This window comes from Orcinus orca, chromosome 2 (assembly GCF_937001465.1).
Source record: "Orcinus orca chromosome 2, mOrcOrc1.1, whole genome shotgun sequence".
Classification (NCBI taxonomy): Eukaryota; Metazoa; Chordata; class Mammalia; order Artiodactyla; family Delphinidae; genus Orcinus; species Orcinus orca.
In genome coordinates this window covers 160,151,017-160,171,900 of record NC_064560.1, presented here as the reverse complement: position 1 = coordinate 160,171,900, position 20,884 = coordinate 160,151,017, and the positions used below count along the sequence as shown (strand labels likewise).

General features: G+C 41.9%; 1 protein-coding gene across 3 annotated transcripts in view; it reads left to right on the top strand.

Moving 5' to 3' along the window:
- The window catches only part of RTN1 (reticulon 1), a 413,685-nt gene that overhangs the window by 288,347 nt on the left and 104,454 nt on the right, over positions 1-20,884 (top strand). For all 3 annotated transcript variants that reach the window (XM_049706380.1, XM_049706379.1, XM_004279291.3), the window contains one exon: positions 3,490-4,239. In XM_049706380.1, the coding sequence (XP_049562337.1) occupies positions 3,490-4,239 (750 nt within the window). The remainder of the gene's footprint in view (positions 1-3,489; positions 4,240-20,884) is intronic.

Genomic DNA, 20,884 nt, shown 5'->3' with positions numbered 1-20,884 from the left:
ACACTGTGTACAAGTTCTTGTATGGACATAGGTTTTCAATTCTCTACTTATGAGTGGAATTTCTGTATCATATGGTAACTAAATAGTTGAACTGCCAGACTGTTTTCCAAAGCAACTATACCATTTTTTATTCCCACCAACAGTGGATGAGAGTTTTATTTCTCCACATCCTTTCCACCACTTGTTACTCTCTGACTTTGTTATTCTAGCAATCCTAGTGAGTGTGAAGTGGTAACACACTGTGGTTTTGATTTGCACTTCTCTGGTGCATTATGATGTTGAGCATATTTTCATATGCTTTTTTGTCACGTGTAAATATTCCTTGGAGAAATGTCTATTCAAGCCCTTTGCCTATTTTTTAACTGGGTTATTTGTCTTTTTATAACTGAGTTGTAATAATTTTTAACATATTCTAGATACACGTCTCTTATAAGATATATGGTTTGTAAAATTTTCTCCCATTCTGTGGGTTGTCCTTCTACGTTCTTGATGTTGTCCTCTAACGCACAAAAGTGTTTAATTTGGATGCATTCCAAGTTGTGTATTTTTATTTTGTCGTTTATGTTTTTGGTGTCATGTCTAAGAAACCACTGTATAATCCAGGGTCATGAAGATTCATTTCTGTGTTTTCTTCTGGAGTTTCTGGTTTTAGCTCATATATTTAGGTTGGATCCACGTGGAGTTAATTTTTACATATGACATGAGGTAGGGGTTCAGCTTCATTCTTTTGTATGTGGTTATGCAGCTCACTTTTCCTCTTTGTCTCATTCTCCAAAATATAATTTGCCCTACTGAGACCCCACCCCCTTTTTGAACAGATGTAGCATGATATAGTGAGAAACACATGGAACATAAAGACTTGAGTTCAAATTTAAGCCGAGTCATTTCTAGCCACATGGCTATATCATTCAGGGTCCTGTGAGGAAACAAAGTGACACACTCAAAGGTTGTAACTGAAGAGGGTTTAAAGAGGTAGCTATTTACAAATGTGTAAAGACAGTTAAGAGAACAAACAAAAGATGGTAAAGCACTCAAGGACTGGCAATATTAGGGATCTATTAGCAACCCTGGACCCGAAGGAGGAAGGGGAGGGAACAGCGTTCCCAAAGCCTGCCAAAACCTGGAGCTTCAGAAGCAGCAACAGGTATAAATACCCTAACATTTCTCTCCACCCCCTCCTCCTATGATTCCTATTGGCTGAAAACAACCAGAAACTAGAGGGGAAGCAATTCCAGGTAATGCCTTCTATGTAGGTCAGCCTCTCAGAACAGAGAACAGGGCAGAGAAAGATGGGAATAAGTCCAAGGGGGCAAAGATAGAAAAACCAGTACAGTGACCTTGGACAAGTCACTTAACCTACTGCCACTAGACTCGAAGCCCCATATGTGAAGTGCCTCTATCCCAGCAGATGCTCGACAAGTGGAGCTGTGACGATGTAGCTACTGATAGTACTCTGGAAGTACAGGCTGTTCCTCCATTCACACTAGCCTCTACTCCCTATCATCTTCCTCCTCCGTCTGGCCTACCAGTGAGAATTAATGTAGCTTTTATACTTTCATGCTGCTTGTAATCATATCAAGGAACTATGTGCATGACTTATTACAGAACTAACTTCTATAAAAATAGAGTTTGGGATCATGCAGTAAATCTTTTTACACATAAATAGTGTGCAAGATAATGAGGATGTTGTTGTTTTAAGTTATTAAGAAAAACAACAGCATAGATCATATCACTTCTCTGCTCAAAACCCTCCAATGGTTTCTCATTTCTCTCAAAATAAAAGCCTGATGAGATCCTACATGATGATCCCCCTTCCCTGAATGCATTTGACCTCTTTTCCTATTATTCTCCCCCTTATTCACTTTGCCCCAGACATAACTGCCTCCTTGTGATATCTATAAATCATTGCGGCTCCCATCTCCAGGCCTTTGTACTATCTGTTCCCTCTGCTTGGCATGCTTTTCCTCTGGATATCTTCATGAATCCCTCACTCACCTTCTCAAGTGTTGAATATCGGTTTCCTTCTCAGTAAGGCCTACCTTGACTACCCTATTTAAAATTGCAAACTCATCCCCACCCTGTCACAGCCCTCCTGATTCCATTACCCTACTCTACTTTTTTATTTCCATAGCACTTAACATCTTCTAACATACTATATACTTTAATTATTTATTACATGTATTGTTTGTGTATTGTGTTCTCCTCCCACTAGAATATAAGCAGAGATTTTGTTTCCTGTTTCATTCACTGATACATCCCAAGTGCCTATAAGAGTGACGACACATAGTAGGTTCTCAATAAATAACAGATGAATGAATGATACATGGATAAAGGATAAAATCAATTCAGCTTTATAGAGAATTAGACAAATGTAAAATGTTTTATCCATTGGGGTTCTCCCAACAGTCCTAAATTGACAGATTACTTAGCCATGGATAGTCTACCTCTTACCCCTCCTATATCCCTCCCAGTGACCTCAGAGCTTTGGAGAAATGACAAGTGGTTCTTGCTTACAAAAGGGCCAGAAATCACTGTCTAGAATATTCTGAAATAAGGCCCTGCTGCATGGGCAAGGGGAGAACCAAGCTCCTGAAAATTGTTGTCATGGCTATCCCAGGTAATTTCAATTAAGATAGAAATATCAGTAAGATTGCTGGTGAGGTTTGGGGGCCATCTGGATAAACGTCAGACAGAAGGCAGGCACTCACCCAGTAGACAGGGGTTGACTCTTGGGTATTGTTCTTCTCAAGAGGAGGTGAAGAGATGAAAAAGAATGACAGTGGGCTCCACCACTAGAAGCCCTGTGGGGTTGTGCAGTATGGTAATCTGCACAGCCTGCTTGGTGGAATTGGCAAAAACTATCTATTATATTGCTTCACTTTGTTACACTTTTCACTAAAAAGGGAGTAAAAGTATTGATTCTTATGGGAAATGTAAAGCTTAGAAGTCAAGTTGTATACAAGGATCCAAATTAGCTTTCTTTGTCTTATTGAAGTAGGGAATATGAACAGAAACAGACAAGGAATAATGGATGATTTCAGATTTTTTGACATTGGTGGGCCAAATTAGAGAGTTATATACATTGCATTATCTAATGAAATCTGTGAAACTGGAAAACTCTGCTCACAGAATGGATTAGAAATCAAAACCATGACTTCTAGAATCTTTCCCACATTGGAACAGAAAAACCAACGAGGTGCTAACGCTAAGAAATTGCTGGGTCATTTTTAAAAATAGCTAGATTAAGATAGATAGGTATATCAAACACTGATTAACTGGGCCATAACAGTAATTAGCCTTTTAGTTCAGGTGGCCTGTCTTTCCAGCATAGCCCTGGAAACACTATTTTTGTGCTAATGAGATATGTATTTTTTAAGCAACGAGAAAATACCTCCCCTAATGGAATTTTGTTTTATTTCTTCTTTTTCTGTCCATCTGTCTTGTCCTTGTGTGTGCCTCTTTGGCTCTTCTCACTCTGTGGGACGACAGAACCATCTGCTGCAGAATCCCAGGGGAAATGCAGCATCTCCGAGGATGAGCTGATCACTGCCATTAAGGAAGCAAAGGGGTTGTCCTTCGAAACAACGGAGAGTCCACGGCCAGCGGGCCAGGTGGCCGACAGGCCGGAGGCCAAGGCCAGGTCCGGGCTGCCCACCATCCCTAGCCCCCTGGACCACGAGGCCAGCAGCGCGGAGTCGGGGGACTCGGAGATCGAGTTGGTGTCCGAGGACCCGCTGGCCGCCGAGGACGCTCTGCCCTCGGGCTACGTGACCTTTGGTCATGTGGGTGGCCCGCCGCCGTCGCCGGCCTCTCCGTCCATCCAGTACAGCATCCTGAGGGAGGAGCGTGAGGCTGAGCTGGACAGCGAGCTCATCATCGAGTCGTGTGATGCCTCCTCCGCCTCGGAGGAGAGTCCCAAACGGGAGCAGGACTCGCCGCCCATGAAGCCGGGCGCCCTGGATGCCATCCGGGAGGAGCCGGGCACCCGGGCCGAGGAGCGCACCCACAACCGGCAGGGCCTGGCGGAGCCGGGGCCCTTCCTCAAATTCCCTTCGGCTGCCCCCCAAGTCTGCTCCGAGCTGCCCTCTGGAGACGGAGCCCCTGCGCCCGAGGGGCCTGCAGTGCCACGGACACCTGTGGAAGCAGCGAGTTACGACCAGAGCTCCCAGGCCACAAAGGGCCCTGGGCCTCAGGGTCCAGGCGTCGTGCCCCCTCTGCTGTTTCTCAATAAGCAACAAGGTAAAGTGACAGCTTTCTTGATTGAAGTAGCTTGTCTTGCTTACTGTTCTCGCCTGGGTGCTCTGAGATATTCAGCAGAGGGAGGTGGTTCTGCCTTAGCCCTGTAGTCATGTCCTAGCTGGTCAAACAATCGACCGGAGAACAATTCCGAGGCGGGTGGGGAATAGATGAGAGGATTCAGATTCGCAGCTGGGGCTTCCATGGAAGAAACACGTGCTCCGAGCTGCTCTGGGCTGGCTGAACCAGAGCATCTCCAATAATGAGCGGTTTTGTGTACATTCCAAGATCTCCTGAATGGAGTGAATGTGTCCCTCCTTTCGTTCCAGGACTGGGTTTCCTCACTTGGGAAGGGATGGGGTTTTGTTATTGTCCAGTCTCATTTCCAGTTTCCCACCCTCTCAGTGATGGGATGTGGCTACAGTCCCTCTAGGTGCTGGAACCCACCATTAGCACTTCCATTTTGCCAAACTTCTTTCTTAAATGGGCCAAGAGCATCTCAGTGCCATCCTTTCTCTTACCAAAAAACAAACAAAACAACAATGATGACAAAACCAGCAAGGAATTTGGGCCTTGATAAGGTTTTTGTGTCCCAGCTAGCCAGGAAAGACAGGGACGGAAGTTAGTCCCAAGCCTAAGTCCCAAGCCTTGCCTAAGCAAGGCCTAAGGTGACTAATTAATTTTAAAGTCACTTTTAACTTAGAATGATTTTAATCTGGCCATTATAGTTTTCCTATGAGAAATCTTGAGTTGAATGAAGTCTTCAAATGCAGAAAAAATGGAAGTCATTATTTTGTCTTCCAGGCACTCTTCCCCCCAAGTCATCCCCCACACCGGATTGCAGTTGTATAATGGAATTCAGGAAAGGAATGAAAGAGTCAGATGAATAAATTAGGCCCTGCACAGTCTAGTTAATGGGCTACATTGAAGATAGACAATCTCTTCCCAGATGCTGGGTAGAAGAACATCCAGGTGGAACTTGAAAACAAACCCTAAAAGCACAACTCTGTTCAAGGTCCCCTCTTACCCATCTCCTCTGCTTTCTGTTTTTTTAGAAGTATTTTGCCTTTTGGGGATAAATGAGTCTGAGAGTACACCCTCTCCTTCCTGTTTATATGCTAACTTCAATGATGTTAGTAGCAATTAAAGTGCCTCATCTAAAAATAGAGGACAAAAACTTTCTCATTATAGATTGGAAGCTGGCTTCTAAATTCTTTAAAATTAACACATTGGAAAGGGGGAAACTGGAGGAATGTAATAAAAAGATAACCCTGCTGCATGTTGCCGGAGGCCTAGACATGTGGCATCATGTTGGGGCTGATATAATTGACTCCTGATTTCCCAAATAACTTATCCCTGAGAGTTTAAAGTGTATTTAGTGTGTGCAATAGGGAGGCTATTCTGTGACAAACTTAACAGTAGGAATGTGTATTTGTTGGGTGAATATTAGAACTAATTTGGATTCTTTTGCTACCACTCTTGACTGTGGTGGGAAAGGGCCCTGCAGCTTTCAGGGAGCTTTGGGAAACAGCATTAGCCTGAACAACCTGCAGTTCCCTGTGGTCCTGAAGCAGGAGAGCTTGAGTCATTCGGAATATAGTTTCATATCACTGTACTGTAACACGCATGTGTTTCCATTTTATCCCCTAACTAGTGTCCCCATAGTGAAATAGTCACCATGTGCACAGTGCTGCTCAAATATATTTATCCTCAAAAGTAAGTAAATCTGAAGGCTAATAAAGAGAAAATGGTATTGTGCAGGCCCATTTCCCTCGTTAGTATATTTGAGAGACAAGTTTGACAGCTGGAACTGACCAAGTGACCAGACATCTGATGAAGAGCTAAGGTGATGGAATACTACAGCTGTTAATGCAAAGGCTTCAGAGCATATTTAATGGCTGATTCTGGTGTCATTCTAATCTCTGTGCAAGTTGCCTCATAAGGCTTGGACCCTCTGCTGCCAAGTTAGACGTTAGAAAGGAGAAAGTGGCAGTCTTTTCAAATAATTAAGTCATGGCAGGGTGAATAGCCTCTGCTCTCCTCTGCACTGAGGGATCCTTTGAAATCCAGTCTCCCACCGAAACTTAGCGCTCAGCCTCATTATCTATGAAGAGAGTCTAAAAGGCCCTGGGGCAGCCAAGCACTGAAGGTTCTGGGCAGATGACTCAGCGCTGCCAGCAGGTTATTGGAGCCCTGAGTTCTTCTGGTCTCCCTGCTCCATCTCAGCAGGTGGGAGGATCAGTGTTGACCAGCCATCGCCATGCTGTTCTTAATCACTGTCAGTGGACAGTAGGATTGTGCTCAAGTCAAGTGTGACTCCCCTCAGCAGTGAGGTCAGGTCAGCTTCTGTGGTTTCCTGAAGGCTCTGGCAGTATAAATGCATTCAGATTCATGCATTCGCAAGTATGCTCATCTCCCTGACTTTGGAGTTATTCTGCTGATGCTGGGCCAAGTTTTAGAAAGGTCCAGAAATATTTAGAATAAGGTTTGGCAAATATCTGACGGCATCAAAGCACATACTGTCAAGGAACGTCAGGCTTTACTGGTGTGCACATGCCCTAACAAGGTCTGTTTTTGGACTTTTCTTACCTTTTGGAGACCTCTGCTGCAGTTTCACTGAAGACAAGATTTGGTTCGTCATATTCCAGTTTCCCTTCTCTGTGCACCCCCTGAGCTCCTGCTACCCTATCATTCTGCTTCCTCATAGCCTCTAGGATGGCTTATCATGAACATGATAGGATAGATAAGTTTTCATTGTTGCAAGGTTAACCCTGTTAGGAACATCTAAGTGAAAGCCAATTAAAAATTCTCAATAAAACACTGATACCCAGTGTGACTCATCAGGATGGGTGTGTGGTATTTCCAGACCTATTTTATTGCAGAATCTTTTATTAGAGTGTGCTGTAGGGTTCATCTTCTAGGGCACATTCTTTCGGAAATAGTGGTCTCTGGGTACTCACCTCCATTCCCTGCATTCTGATTACTTTTCCTTGCAATTCAAAAGCATAGTGTTAGACCAGCCATGTGGATATCATATGGGAGCCTGTTAGAAATGTCAGGGTCCTTCCCAGACCTACCTACCGAATTGGAATCTGCATTTTACCAAGGTCCCCTAGTGATTCCTATTCACATTGAAGCTTGAGAAGCAATGTTTTAGACCATGGCAGTCAGCTTTCACATTCCAACCTGAAACTGTTCTGATGAAGGTCACCAACGACAACCTTCTTACCCCCCAAAAGACCTCTTTTCAGTCTCATCTTTCTTGTTCTTCCTGGTACTTCAATGTCATACTGCTGAACAGTCCTTAAAACAGCGAGAAAATAATGTATGTTCAAAATAATAATTTAAATTGTAAGAAATGGTACAAAATAAAAAGCTAAAGTTCCCCTACTCCAACCTCACATTCCTAAGTCTCAGATATAACCACAGGCTTCTGTTTTATTGTTGTTCCTTTCAGAAATTTTCTTTATGTATCACAATTTTTTATTGCACAAGTGATATCATGTTGGACAGACTTTTGCAACTTATTTCTTTTAGTGGTAAAATCAGGGATAATACCGACTCACATGGAGACTGTTCTCTTCGTCTCAAAACTTTCCTCCCTTATCTCCCTGATGTTTCTCCTACCTGGTTATCCCCTCAGTCTCTGACCTCTTTCCCAATCTCTTTTGCTACCTTCCTTCCAATTCCTCTGTCTAGCCCCAAGTTCTTTCCCTGTCTTCCTTTGTCCCTCGTTTCCTTGCTCTCATCCACACAGGTTTTCAGCCACTGCCTCATGTGTAGCACCTCCCAGATCTCTGGCTTTGGAGAATCTTTTGTTCTGGGCTCCAAGCCCCTTTCCTCACTCTTTGTTGGACATTCTATAGACCACCCCCCACACCTCCAATTCAGTACACTGATGTTATTTGTCAAAATCTGCTCCTTTCCTTCTTCTATTCCCTTCCTGAGTGAATGAACGATATCATTCAGCCTTTACTGTGGTGTGGATATTCAGATCAGGTCTGGATCTGAGTAAAGACTCATTGGCTTGAGACAAAGTTAGAGGGACAACCTGATTGTAAAACTTTAGTGGAAGTCTTGCGGTAGTGTTTGGTTATAAAATTATCATCCAGATAATCCAGGATGTTCTTAATATTTGAAAAATTATCGAAAACAAAGTACAAAATGCAAAAGTTATCTTTTGAAACTTTCAACAAGGCATCCAGTGACCCCAGTTTGAGAAATACTGGTTTAAGCCAGTGGTTCCCAAAGTATTGCCTGGGCACCGGGTGCCTCACAATCTCCTGAAGTGCTGACTGAAAATGCAGGTTCCTGCTCTGCCCCTGCCCCAGAACTACAAAATCAGGATGGGCGTAAACTTGCACTTTCAATAAGCATGCCAAAGAGAATTTTTGTTGTAAGCAGATGAGCTAAGCAACCCAGACCTATAGTGTAAAACACCTTGGTGAGCATGCCCTGGGCATATGGTGTTTTTTAGTGAGAGGGACTGAGGGGGCACTCAGCTGTTTCCATCCCTTCCTGTGCCCTGGGAGGTGGGCCCCTGCACCTTTTCTCTCTGGGCACCAGCTACAGCAGCCAGAGCTTGCAGGGCTTAGCCCCCTGTGGCAGGGAGAAGCTTATCTCCTTATAGGGAAGTGATTTGCAAGAAGACTCCCAGATGGAGGTCTTCTCAGATAGACCTAGCATTTATGATATTTATTATTACTTTTCATTATTATATCAGATATTGCTTCTGTCCTAAAATATTTTGGAGAGAACCAAAATAAGTGTGACCCATTTACTTTTCTACCTGTAATTTTTTAAAAAGTTATGCTCTAGTCCCATATTTATGTGCTTCCATGAGACTGAATTAGTGAATCAAGCCATAAAGATCTTTGGACAGTATCTTTCTTTCACAATGCAGGTTTCAGAATCGGCATAAGGACTTATGCCCCTTCAATTGTAGCTGCTTCCCCCATGCCAGCTTTCAACAAGATGGACCAGTAACTGCTGGATAAAGTCTGGCTTCTGTGAGGTTGTATGCAGTGTAAATATTTAGATGGGGGCACTGAACCTTCCATCTTATATTATTCAAAGCAGTTAAGCTACTTTTATGAGACTCTGCCCAGTGATAGAAGGTACTCTCCTGGTTTAGGCATCACAGAATGAGGCTGCCAGTAGCCAGTTCACCTCATTGGCTTTTACTCTGAAACAGTCACAAGGTTAGCATTGTCCCAGATTGCATATTGGTCTGTTTTTTAAATGGCAGCTTCAGGACGCTGGGAAGGTTTCCTTCTCAGTCTTGAAGAGAATTGCTCCAAATCTTGATGACCCAGCACTTACTATTTCAAGGGACAGATATTTTTGACACTTCACCTATTGGATGTATATATAGATCCAAAATGGTTGTTGTAATTTTTTTTACTTTTTTTTATTTTTTGCGGTATGCGGGCCTCTCACTGTTGTGGCCTCTCCCGTTGCGGAGCATAGACTCTGGACGCACAGGCTCAGCGGCCATGGCTCACGGGCCCAGCCGCTCCGCGGCATGTGGGATCTTCCCGGACCGGGGCACGAACCCGTGTCCCCTGCATCGGCAGGCAGACTCTCAACCACTGCGCCACCAGGGAAGCCCGGTTGTTGTAATATTTTGATGCCAATTCCTTGGGGACACGATGAACCCCAACTCCCTAGTAAATTTTGCCTGGGCACAGAGTGGGACATAGATTAGCTCCTAAGATGGATCCAAGTCAAAATTGCCTGTAGAGGTAGAGTTCACAGATGGGAGACATTTTGGTGCCTCTAAGAAATAATGGCCCTATCTAGATGGTGATCCTGATTCTCTATCTAGTCCCTTTTTCCTTCACATAAATCATCCTTGCTTACCAATGCAGTCATGAGGCTTGGAGGGTATAATTCACATACCTCTAATTCTCAGCACCAATACTGGCTCCAGGGGGTTCTCCCCTCCTTTCAAATGCTGACCTCATTTTCCTCTAAAGTCTGCGTGGGATACTCACAGTTATGGTCTCTGCACTTCTGGATTCTATCTTTGTAACCCCACAAACCACTGCTGTAACACAGATAACATAAATTTTACCCAAGGTTATGCCAGCCCCGCCCAAGCAGGACCTTACCCATTCATTCATTCATCCTTCCTTTGATTCAACCAATATGGTATACTGCCTGCCTGACATTAGCAATATAGTAATGACCAAAGCAGACATGAATCCGTCCCTTGCAGGGCTTACATTTGGGTGGGTGCGGGGCTGACATTAAATAGGAAATCAACAGAGTGACGTGTTCTCTTGAGCAAGTACCTGGTGATAGTGGAACTTAGATCAGAAGGTCAGAGAAGGAGGAAACTGAGGAATCAGCTGTGGCAAGAGATAACTTTTAAAACTTCTGGACAATAGACAATGCAAAAGCCACAGGCAGGAAAGTTCTGGGAGCATTCTAGAAACTAAAAAAAAAAGTCTTTATAGTTAGAGTGTGGTAGGCAAAGGGAAAAATGGGGTTGGAAGGTTGGCAGTGCCCTTTCATGCCCAGACCATGGTGCAGAGTTTAGTCTTTATCCTACTCATCATAAGATGCCATTATAGTAGTTAAGGCATGAGATGGTAGTGTCTGGGAGAGGGAGGTAGCAATGAAGGTGGAGAGGAATAGATGGGTTTAAAGTATATTTTGGAGATTGACTTAATAGGACTTACTGATACATTGGATCGGTGGTGGGGGTGACTTTATTCCCAACATCTCTCAAATTATATTTCAATTTTTGTCACCAGAATCGTTATAAGTAGATGCAAAAATACTTACAATAGGAAAAATACCCCAAACTTAGATGCTGTTTCTTTAGTCATTGAGCCCAGTTTTTTATGTCTGCTATTGGAAAATCATCCGTTTGGGTTGTGCTGGCACTGAAGTATTCTCTCACAGGTTGAGCTGTATATCTAGTATATTTTCATGGCCAAACATCTGGGAGTATAATGGTCATTAATGTGTTTTGGTGATAGTGATATTTGAGTGGCTGAGACTGGAGCTTAGATGAGGGTCAAATATGGTACTTGTGGAGGTTAAATAAGACATATAGTGAGGTAGGCAGGGACGGTGGACAGCAAGTTGGTTTTTTAAAAAGAATTAAGTGTAAGTTTGGCTAGGGCCAGGAACTCACAAAAGCTTCAGGAGTCTAAAGTGCAGTTCCAAATATGGATCAAAATTACAGTAACAGACAAAAGAAAGACAGTAGTCTTGCCAGAGAGCAGAGGTTAAAGTCAGAGAAAAGGCAGTTTAAGGCAGGCACTCAAACTAGGGTCTAAAGTGAAGACAAGCATACCACTGGGTCTAGTTAACTTCAGCTCAAGCCTACAGTTGACCATTGTCTTTATCTGTGATTACTCAGTGCTTCCTGAGTTAACCCTATCTCTGTAATGGTCCTTCTGGGTTTTAAATGACCTAGGCCTGAGAAAGTGGTCCTCTTCTGCCAGGTAAAGCATTGATCCAGGACTCTTCTCTCTTCTTGTGGAAACTGGGGGCATATGACAGGGAGAGTGAATTGGGGGCTCAGTGGAACCATTTGTTTTTCTAGACAGTGTTTCTCAAAGTGTGGTTGGTGAACTATTTATATCATAAGCCATTTGTTAAAATACAGATTCCTAGGCTCACCCCAGGATCTCCTAGGAAGGGGCTGAGGAATCTGCTTCATTAAGTGGCTCCCCAGTGAATACTTGGCACACCAGAATTTGAGAATTATTGTTCTAGGGACTGTGTTGAGGCTGATATGTCAAAGCCCTCAGAGTTATCTTTGGCAGGTTTTTCCTCTAGTGTCCCATCTTTTTCCAGGGCCTGAGCCAGAATCCTGCAAGGTGGGTTTTCTGATTGAGTTTAAATGTTAGTTAAAATGGCTTATGTGTGGGGTTTAGAATGAAATTTATACTGTTAACTCTGAGACTTCCACCTCCTCGTAGGAGAAGTAGAGGGAAGATAACGTGAGCATACCCTGGCCTTACCAGCTCACTCTGGAGGATGCTCCTACTATCTCCCCACCCCACAAAGCCTCTGGAACAGAGAACTTAATAGGGTTAGCAAGGACACAGAGAGATAACCATTCATGTTCCCAGTAGTTTGGGGCCTCCTGGGTTAGAGGAGTGCTCCAGGTTGCCTCTGTCCATAGCTTGGAGAATCATGAGAGAGGGAGAAGTCCTGAGGGTGGGGTTGAGCTCTACACTTGCAGTCACAAATGCGGAATAGCAAGCTTAATCTTCTTACACAAGATCAAAAATTTCACTACCACTAATAAATAATTCAGTTCAAAGCTGCATACTCTGGTAGATAACAGTATTCTGGTTTATCTCTTCTCTTCTGGCTGGGCCTCATTTTCTTACAACTCTTGGCTGAACACTGAAATCCTGGGGGATTTACCTACACACAGAGCACTTGCAAAAGCAGAATATGTTTTCCAAAACTTTTTTTTTTTTTTACTTCCAAACTCACTTTTGTTTACCTCCCCTAGCAACTCTAGGAAAGTTGATGCTATGTCTAAAAGCACAGAGGAAATCAAGTAAAGCAGAAGAATGGCTTTCATATTGATTTTCCCCACTCATTGTTAATGTCTGTTGCCATCCAGTGGTTGTGATGAAAATATCCAACCTCTACTTTTTAACCCCATCTCAAACCACCAGGATTTGAAACTTACAGATCTCCTGGGTTATGTCCCATATGTCCCATAGTTGCATAATTTTATGTTTTGCCTCTCCTTCTCTGTACCTTTCTCCTTTGTACTCTCCTTTGCTGATGCTAATTGGTCTTACTGTTAGAAATACTGGTGAGGTAATTCTGAGCAAATTAGAAAATGACAATCTTGCCCTCAAGATGTTCTATAGCTACTTAGCTAAATATTGTCATATCTTTGAATGATTTTACAATGTCCACATGGCTGGACCATTTATATGGTGATTGATGATTTACATTATCATTCATCCATATTTTCTTTGGAATAAGCACAAGGACAGAGGTCCAAATAACCTGTTAGTTTTTACCAGAGTTAATTTTAAGCTAGGCCATTTGGCCTGTGCCAAAAAATATAGTATATAGGATTCATGAGCCAAAGTTTCATACTAACTGGAGTTTTTGGATCAACATCCTTCTTTTAAATTGAACTCAGGGTTTGAGGTACAGTCAGTTGTTCTAGGTGATCTTGCAGGGATAGAACCAGGATTTGAGATAAGATCTCCTGACTCTCATCCAGTGCCCTTTTCCAACTAAATTGCTTTCTGGATAGTTGACTTCTTTATAAGCAAACCTAAATGCTTTTCCGTGTGAAGTTGCTTTAGAATTTGGAGACTTAAGATTTCATATCTTAAACATATATTGCTGTAAATAGTTTTATAATGGTGCAATAAGTGCAGCTAGTTTAAGTGAAAGTATGGTCAATGAGGTGGAAATTCAGTCCAGTCACCTGGAGAGGATTTAATTTTTTTTACATTTTAAGTTAGCCAAGTGATGGTTGAATCATTTTACACAGAGTCATAGTTTTCTCAAATGTTAGACATAAATAAAATCATAAATAACTTGGTTCTAGATACTTTTGATATAAGTAAAATGGCCTCATTGCCAATTTGTCCCTTTTATTTTCTCTCTCTTCCCTTTGTTGGGGTCCACATTTTAAAGCCCCTTTCTTATTCCTCTGAAAACAGAATCTTGAAATTTTGGGTAGATTTTATATAATCCACAAATCTATGCTCTAATTCCAAAGCCAAAGATCTTGACTTTGACTTTGATTTCTAAAGCACCTGATTCCTGTTGACCACATCTTTCCCTCAGATCCTGTTAGTATGGCCAAAAACACCAGAGACCATGTTGATAGGGAAATTCCTAGGGACTGATGGCAAAGTCCTCTTTGAAGGAGACAGCTTTCAGATTTCAGCCTTACTGTTCATCTGTCAAATCCGAACTGATTTGCCTCTAAGATGACACATAAGATCATTCACTTGAACTGTAAGTTTTTATCTCTCCCATTGTATATTATATTTGTTCTTGTGATTTATATAATGCCCATTTTGTAACAAGTAAAGATGGGTCACTTTCTACCAAATTGATACTTCCTCTTCCATAGTGTAGAGTCATTGCTGGGTGTGACTGCTCAGTCAGAGACTGCATTTTCTAGCCCCCCTTGCATGTAGATGAAGCTAAACCCTGATTGTTATCAATGGAATGTAAGTAGAAGTGATGTGAGTTACATCTGGGACAAGGTGGTTAAGATGCAGTTATGCCTTTTCTTCCTTCTAGGCTGTAAGGGATGACAAAAGGGAAGGAACCTGGGCCCCTGAATGACTGTTTGGAGGAAAGCTGCCCGCTAATGAACACTCACATTGATCTATTAAGTTAGCCCCAAAACAAATTTCTCCCATGTTAAGCCACCGAAATTTTGGGGTGATTTGTTACCATAGCCAGCCTCATCCTAATATGATAACTCATGATGTAAGGGTGAGGTTGAGAAAGAAGACCTACAGTTAGAATGTATGTTGGACCATATGTCCCATAGTCGCACAATTTTATGTTTTGCCTCTCCTTCTTTGCTGATGCTAATTGGTCCTACTGTTAGAAATACTGGTAAGGTAATTCTGAGCAAATTAGAAAATGACAGTCTTGTCCTCAAGATGTTCTATTGCTCTTTACCTAAATATTGTCATAAAAACTGAACAAATCTTTAATAACCACAAGGTGAGTGTTGATGCCTTCTGGAGTTCTGCAAAGTAAGAAACAGCCCTGGTGGTGGTCATCAGGTCCACCAGAACAGAAGCACAAAAAGTTTCTGTGACATAGACCACTGGGAGAACTGGAGAAGTCCCATTGATTGGGCTAACCCCAGGCGAAATTGGGAAATAAGTACAGTATCTTGGGGTTCTCTGCCTCCCACAACTGGTGTGTTCCTGTCCCTCAGCTACTCAAGATCCCCACTTTGGAGCCCAGTGCTCCTGAGCTCCCCCTGCTTCCCTTTCAAAAATGCATTTCCTGTATCCTGTTTCGTTGGGGTTCTTCATGCTCTCCATTTATAGAATGTGCTGTAGAGGTTTAATTTAACAAAGCAGTTCTTTTTCATGTGTTAGCGAGCTAGTGTGTGATCCCTTCTATGTAACAGAAGATCTCCAGAAGGCTCTGAAGGAATGAGCCACCCTAGGTTAGAGCTGGTCCACTCTAGGGAGTAGTTTCCTTAGTCCAAGACTCCGTTCTCAGTAGTAAGTGTACTGAAACACAAATGTATCTGAATCTGGTATAAACCAGAATGCCTCTTTACAATTTACCTGGAGATGTATCAGGAGAACTCCACCCCAGTGTGGAGATCAGCTCATTGTTGCCTGAACATAGAATTGGGGCAAGAAGAGTAGATTGTTTCATTGGAAATTTCCCACACTTATGGCGGCATGTGAACTGTTCTGTTCTCTAAGGACTTGGGTCCTCAACTAGAATCAGAACAGCTACTCCCTGAGCCCATGCCTAAGGTGCTTCCCCTCTCGTGGCCCCTTGTCTAGAGTAACTTTCTCCAAACTCTGTATTGTTTTGACTGCATATCCCCCTCTTCACTGGGACAAGGAATCATGAGCCAGCTGGGTTTGGATCCTAGTTCTACCATTTATTACTAGCTGTGTGATTTTGGGCAGTTACCCTGTCTGCTCTTCAATTTTTTCATTTGTTCAAAGGGGAGAATAGTACCTGTATCACAGGATTCTTGTGATGATTAATTTTTATGATTTAAGTAATTATCCTCTCATTTTATTACTACTTAAATATTTATGTTAATAATAATTTTACAACGAGATGGAGCTTTGGAAGAATCTAGTCCAGTTACTCATTTAGTACAAGAATTCTTTCATAATATTTCAGTCATCTTACGGGTTGTCTTCATATGCTACAGTTTGATTGGCTGCTTTCCAAAGATTTATACAAAGTTGACTTGATCTTACTAATTTGCTCTTTCCGAAGCATATTGTTGGACAGGTTGTCTCTGGGGAGGTTTCTTAAAGCCAACGGACCCGATTTATCATCTTCTGTGAGTAGTTTTTTTCCTCAAAATATATATGCTTAGGCCGTACTCTAAATATCCCAGAGCATACTCTTTGGGTATAACGTCATCTGTAGATTAGTACTTTTGGTATCCCTTGGGTGATTTAAAATGTCCATCCGGGGTTTACAGCCACTGAGTTTAACCCCATCCATGGTGTATGGGCTCCCATTTGTTCTCTCCCCCCAGACTCTAGCATTTCATACTTTTTTGACTTAGTTTGAATTAGTCAGGCCATACTGCAGTGAGAAACCCCCAAATCTCAATGGCTTAGCTCAACAAATGTTTATTTCTAGCTCACACAAAATCAGGTGCTAGTTGATGGGGGGCTCTTTTTCATCCAATTACAAAGGGATCCAAGCTCCCTCCCTCCTGTGCCACTGAATATCCACATATGGCTTCCCAGGTTGCCACGTCAGGGGAAGAGAGAGCTGGAGGGGCACGTTAGCTCTTCAAAGCCTCCTCCTAGAAATGACACATGTCACTTTTGCTTATGGTCCATTGGCCAGAATGAGTAACATGACTCTCCCTTGATGCATGGGGCATAGGAGAAATTCGATGAGCATCAAGTCTTTATCACAGACCTCTTGCACAAATTATCTCTTATTATAGATCTTCATAGCATTTATCATTACCCAGTGTATTAAATATGCATTTTTATTTGTTTATGGCTTTTCTTTACCACTTAGACTTTAAGCTCTTTGAGATCACACACTTGCTTTCAGTGCTGTGTCTCCAGTGCCTACAATAGTGCCTGGTAAGTTTGTAGAGACTCAATAAACATTTGGTGACTAAATGAATGGTGACTCCAGACACACAGATGAAGCCACAGAAGTATATTATGGGATTTTATTATATGTCAGTGTGTTTTATAGATTGTGCTCTTTTCCAAGAGCTCATTTAAATGTTATTGAATCCAATGAAAGGTAAAAGAATAATAGGCCAGTTAGGAAGAGAACATTGTGTGTGTATCCCCTACTGTTACTCATGAACAGCATCAACTTCTTGGCTGTGTTCTTCTAGAGTGATCATCAGCCCAGGAAAGGGCATATAGAGTCAGCAGAGAAAGATGCTTTCTGAGGTTCAGCTGACAAAGCCAATAATAGATGTGAGTTGACAAAGCAGAAGGTGACATCACTGTAGGCCAGTGTTCAGCTTTTCTTTGCTGAGCCTATGGAATGTGTACAAGACCAGTCTATTGAAACTTTATAACCCCTATAAAATGGGGACACTTTCTGCAGTAAATGCTTCTTGTTTTGAATATAGCAGAACCCAGTTAAAAACAAGATTTGTTATTAAGGTTGTATTACATAGTGATTAAGGCGTGAGCTCTGAAATCAGACAGATTTGGGTTTGAACCCTAGTCTACCACTTGCCGGCCTAAAACTTCCCAGGCTTCATCTGCAAAATATGGCTAGTAATTCCTACTCCCTTGAATTGTAATTTAAATTTAAATTGAATACATTGAATAATGTTTTTAAGGAGCTTAGGTTAGTAGAAGACCTGGCACATTGTAAATGGCAGCAATTATTATCACATTCCATGACTGGATCATGTTTTCTGTACTAGGTAAGGCTATACACGCAGGCTACTGTCAGTAATGGTGGTTACCAAGGATATAGGAGAATATGAGGCAGCAGGGATGGGCTTTCCTTGGTGGGTCAGCACCTTGGCCTTCCAAGGCTGGCTGTATGGCAGGCCTACAGATCACAGCCACAGCAGCCTGGTCATGCACCTGAGCTCCATCGGCAGCTTGCCCTCCTTCTGTGCACTGAGGACTCCTGTTCTCCAAAATGGGGAGGATCTGAGTGGGCTGCTTCATCACCATCTGATGCTCTCCTGTCACACCTCACCTCATCAATATTTAGGTCAAGCCCCCAACTCTGGTTTGATCAGATTTCTCTCAACGCAGAATGACCAGTGCGGTAGCAGCTTAAGCAGAAATAACCATTAGGGCTACTTTCCTTAAAAAGGGACTGAATTCATGGCAAACGTGTAATGTTGCGGGTGCCTCTTTCTCATTTCCCAAAGCATGACTGTACACAAAAAAGAAGATTCACCCCTCTGATTTATTTTTATGGAAAACTACCTTCTGAACAATCAGATTCTTTAGGACTATTTGAAATAACATTTGGGGGCAAGATTTAACCACATTCTCACAATGATAAACATGGAATTACCCCTTTAGAGTAGATAGACAAATCCTTGAGGGTTTATTTGTTTCTTATATGAAATGCTTCAGATGACTGCTGTTGCTCTCAAAAAGCTCTTCCATTTTTGTTACATGCTTTCAGTTATCCGAAGTGGGAAGGCATCTTTGGCATGCTTCCAGTTCAGGGCAGTCTCTTGTCTGCCTGGTCTCCTACGGGCAGGCAGACTGGCAGCAGGCAGGGAGCAGGATTTATGCAGTATTTCTGTCTCCATCTAGGGAGGTTTCGTGCAACATCTTGCTTATTTGGTGCATTTTGCTTCATCTTCTTTGTCCACCATTTTCATGCTTTCAAAAATACTTGTTCATCAGCTCACTCCAAAAATCCACACAAGGTATTTCAGAAGCACTGACAAAGACTTGTCATCCTTAAAATAGTATATATTTTAATCATCCTTTAAGGAAGGCAAGATTAGGGTTGACCCTTCAAATATTTAACTGTTACCTGTGATTTGAATGAGTACTCATGCTTCTGTTTTTTTCAAAATATTTAAAGTAGATTATTATAGAAAGTTTCATACATACATTGGAGGGAATAGTATAATGAACTTCCAAATATAGATCTACAAAACTTAACAGTCATTACCGTTTTTTCACATTTGTTTCATCTAATTTGGGGGGAGCACTTGAAAATTAAGTCATAGCCATCAATATATTTCCTCTCCTAAATGCTTCATTGTACATCTCTAAAAATAGGAACATCTCTTATGTAACCACAGGACCACTGTTACATCTAATGCCCAGTTCATATTCAAATTTCTTTAAGAATCCTCTAAATTTTTTGGTTGGTCACTTTTAATTAGCCAACGAACAAATATCTCTCTTCTACTTTTCAACTGTATTAACTGTAATAAGAACATGGAACAGTGGAAAGTTCCCTTGGTTTGTGTATTATATGATGATCAGATGTGTTTGCTTTTTTCCCAATATTTTATTATGAAAAGCTTCAAGCATACAGAATAGTTAAAAGAATTCTTCACTGCACACCTGTTTACATGGTTCTATTTTAAATTATTTCCCTTCCTTTTTGGGGGTGACTGGGACTTGATAGTTTTTATACCTCAGGCTCAGTGAGAAAGTGAGTATTTTATGGCTTCTTTTTAGGTGGAAGCCTTAAATAATATTTGCAAAGCAGATGGATAAGATACTGATTACTTTGCATGGTTTATAAATCTTGAAAGTATCTTCTCCAACTAGGTAGCCCATGCCAGCCTATAAATACTATTAAGTCTGACTTTCAATTGTCAGTATGTCTCTGGGGCATCCCCAGAGAGCCAGGTGCTGCACTGTTGACAGCAATATCACCATTGTGGGTTAAGCGAGAAAATGACAAGCCACCCCGTCTAATAATGAAGCAATTGGAACAGGCAGTGTGTTTACACCTTATGCAATGTCAGTTGTATTTCAACATTATCCAAAATATCATGCAAAGGTACTTGGAAAAGAGAAAAACAAATCTGGTTTTTAAAATGTCTGTCTGAGGGTTGCTGCTGTCGCTATGGAGATCAGAGAAGCAGATTTTCACATCTTTACCACACGGAGCTTGTTTTTGAACAGATTCATGAGACTGAGCTTTTTTTTTCTCCTATTCTAGGTGGTTTTGTTAGACATAACCTTGCCTGAATAATATTAACATACCGCTTGTGTGAAAGCACATTAGATGCTAATGCTTGGAGTTGTTTTTAGCAGAATGGTGTAACAATACCAGATTCATTTTTCATATGCATGTTTTTAAATAGACTGACTCCCCTAATCAGCGTGAACAGAGAGCTCAGCTTGGAGCATAAGGAAATGTTAGTTTAATATTTTAGTGCCATCTGCTGTAAGTTTCATGGCATTCTACCCCATCTGGTTTATTTGCAACTATTCCTCCCCCTTTTCTTTTAGTCTTAATAGAATGCAGCAAATCTCTTTCCAAATCGTTTATAATGATTGGCCCTGTTTCTTCCTACTGATCACTGGCTGAGGCTTTTGTCAGAGGAATATGTTCCTTTGGCTCTAGGTATTACTCATTTCCTGAAGACTTCAGTTTCGGCTTAGTGTGATGTGTGCGTGTGTGTATGCATGTGTGTATGACAGTCAAGCAGTTAACACATTCCTAGACCTCTTTGCTTTATCTCAAATGACAGCCTGACTCTTGGTGAGTGAACATTTGTAAATTCAGAAACATCACTAAATAAATAATTATTGAAAGCCTATTAATATGCCAGGCTCTTTCCTAGGCACAGTGGGGGTCGGGGGAGAGTGGAGAACAAAGCAGATGCCCTGCTCTCATGGAGTTCAGTTAGTAGAGGAGTTTAACAATATACAAGGAAACACATATTACAGTATCACGCAGTGGTAAGTGCTGTGAATTAAAAAAATAAAGCAGGCTAAGGGGAACTATTTTAAATAAGATGGTCAAA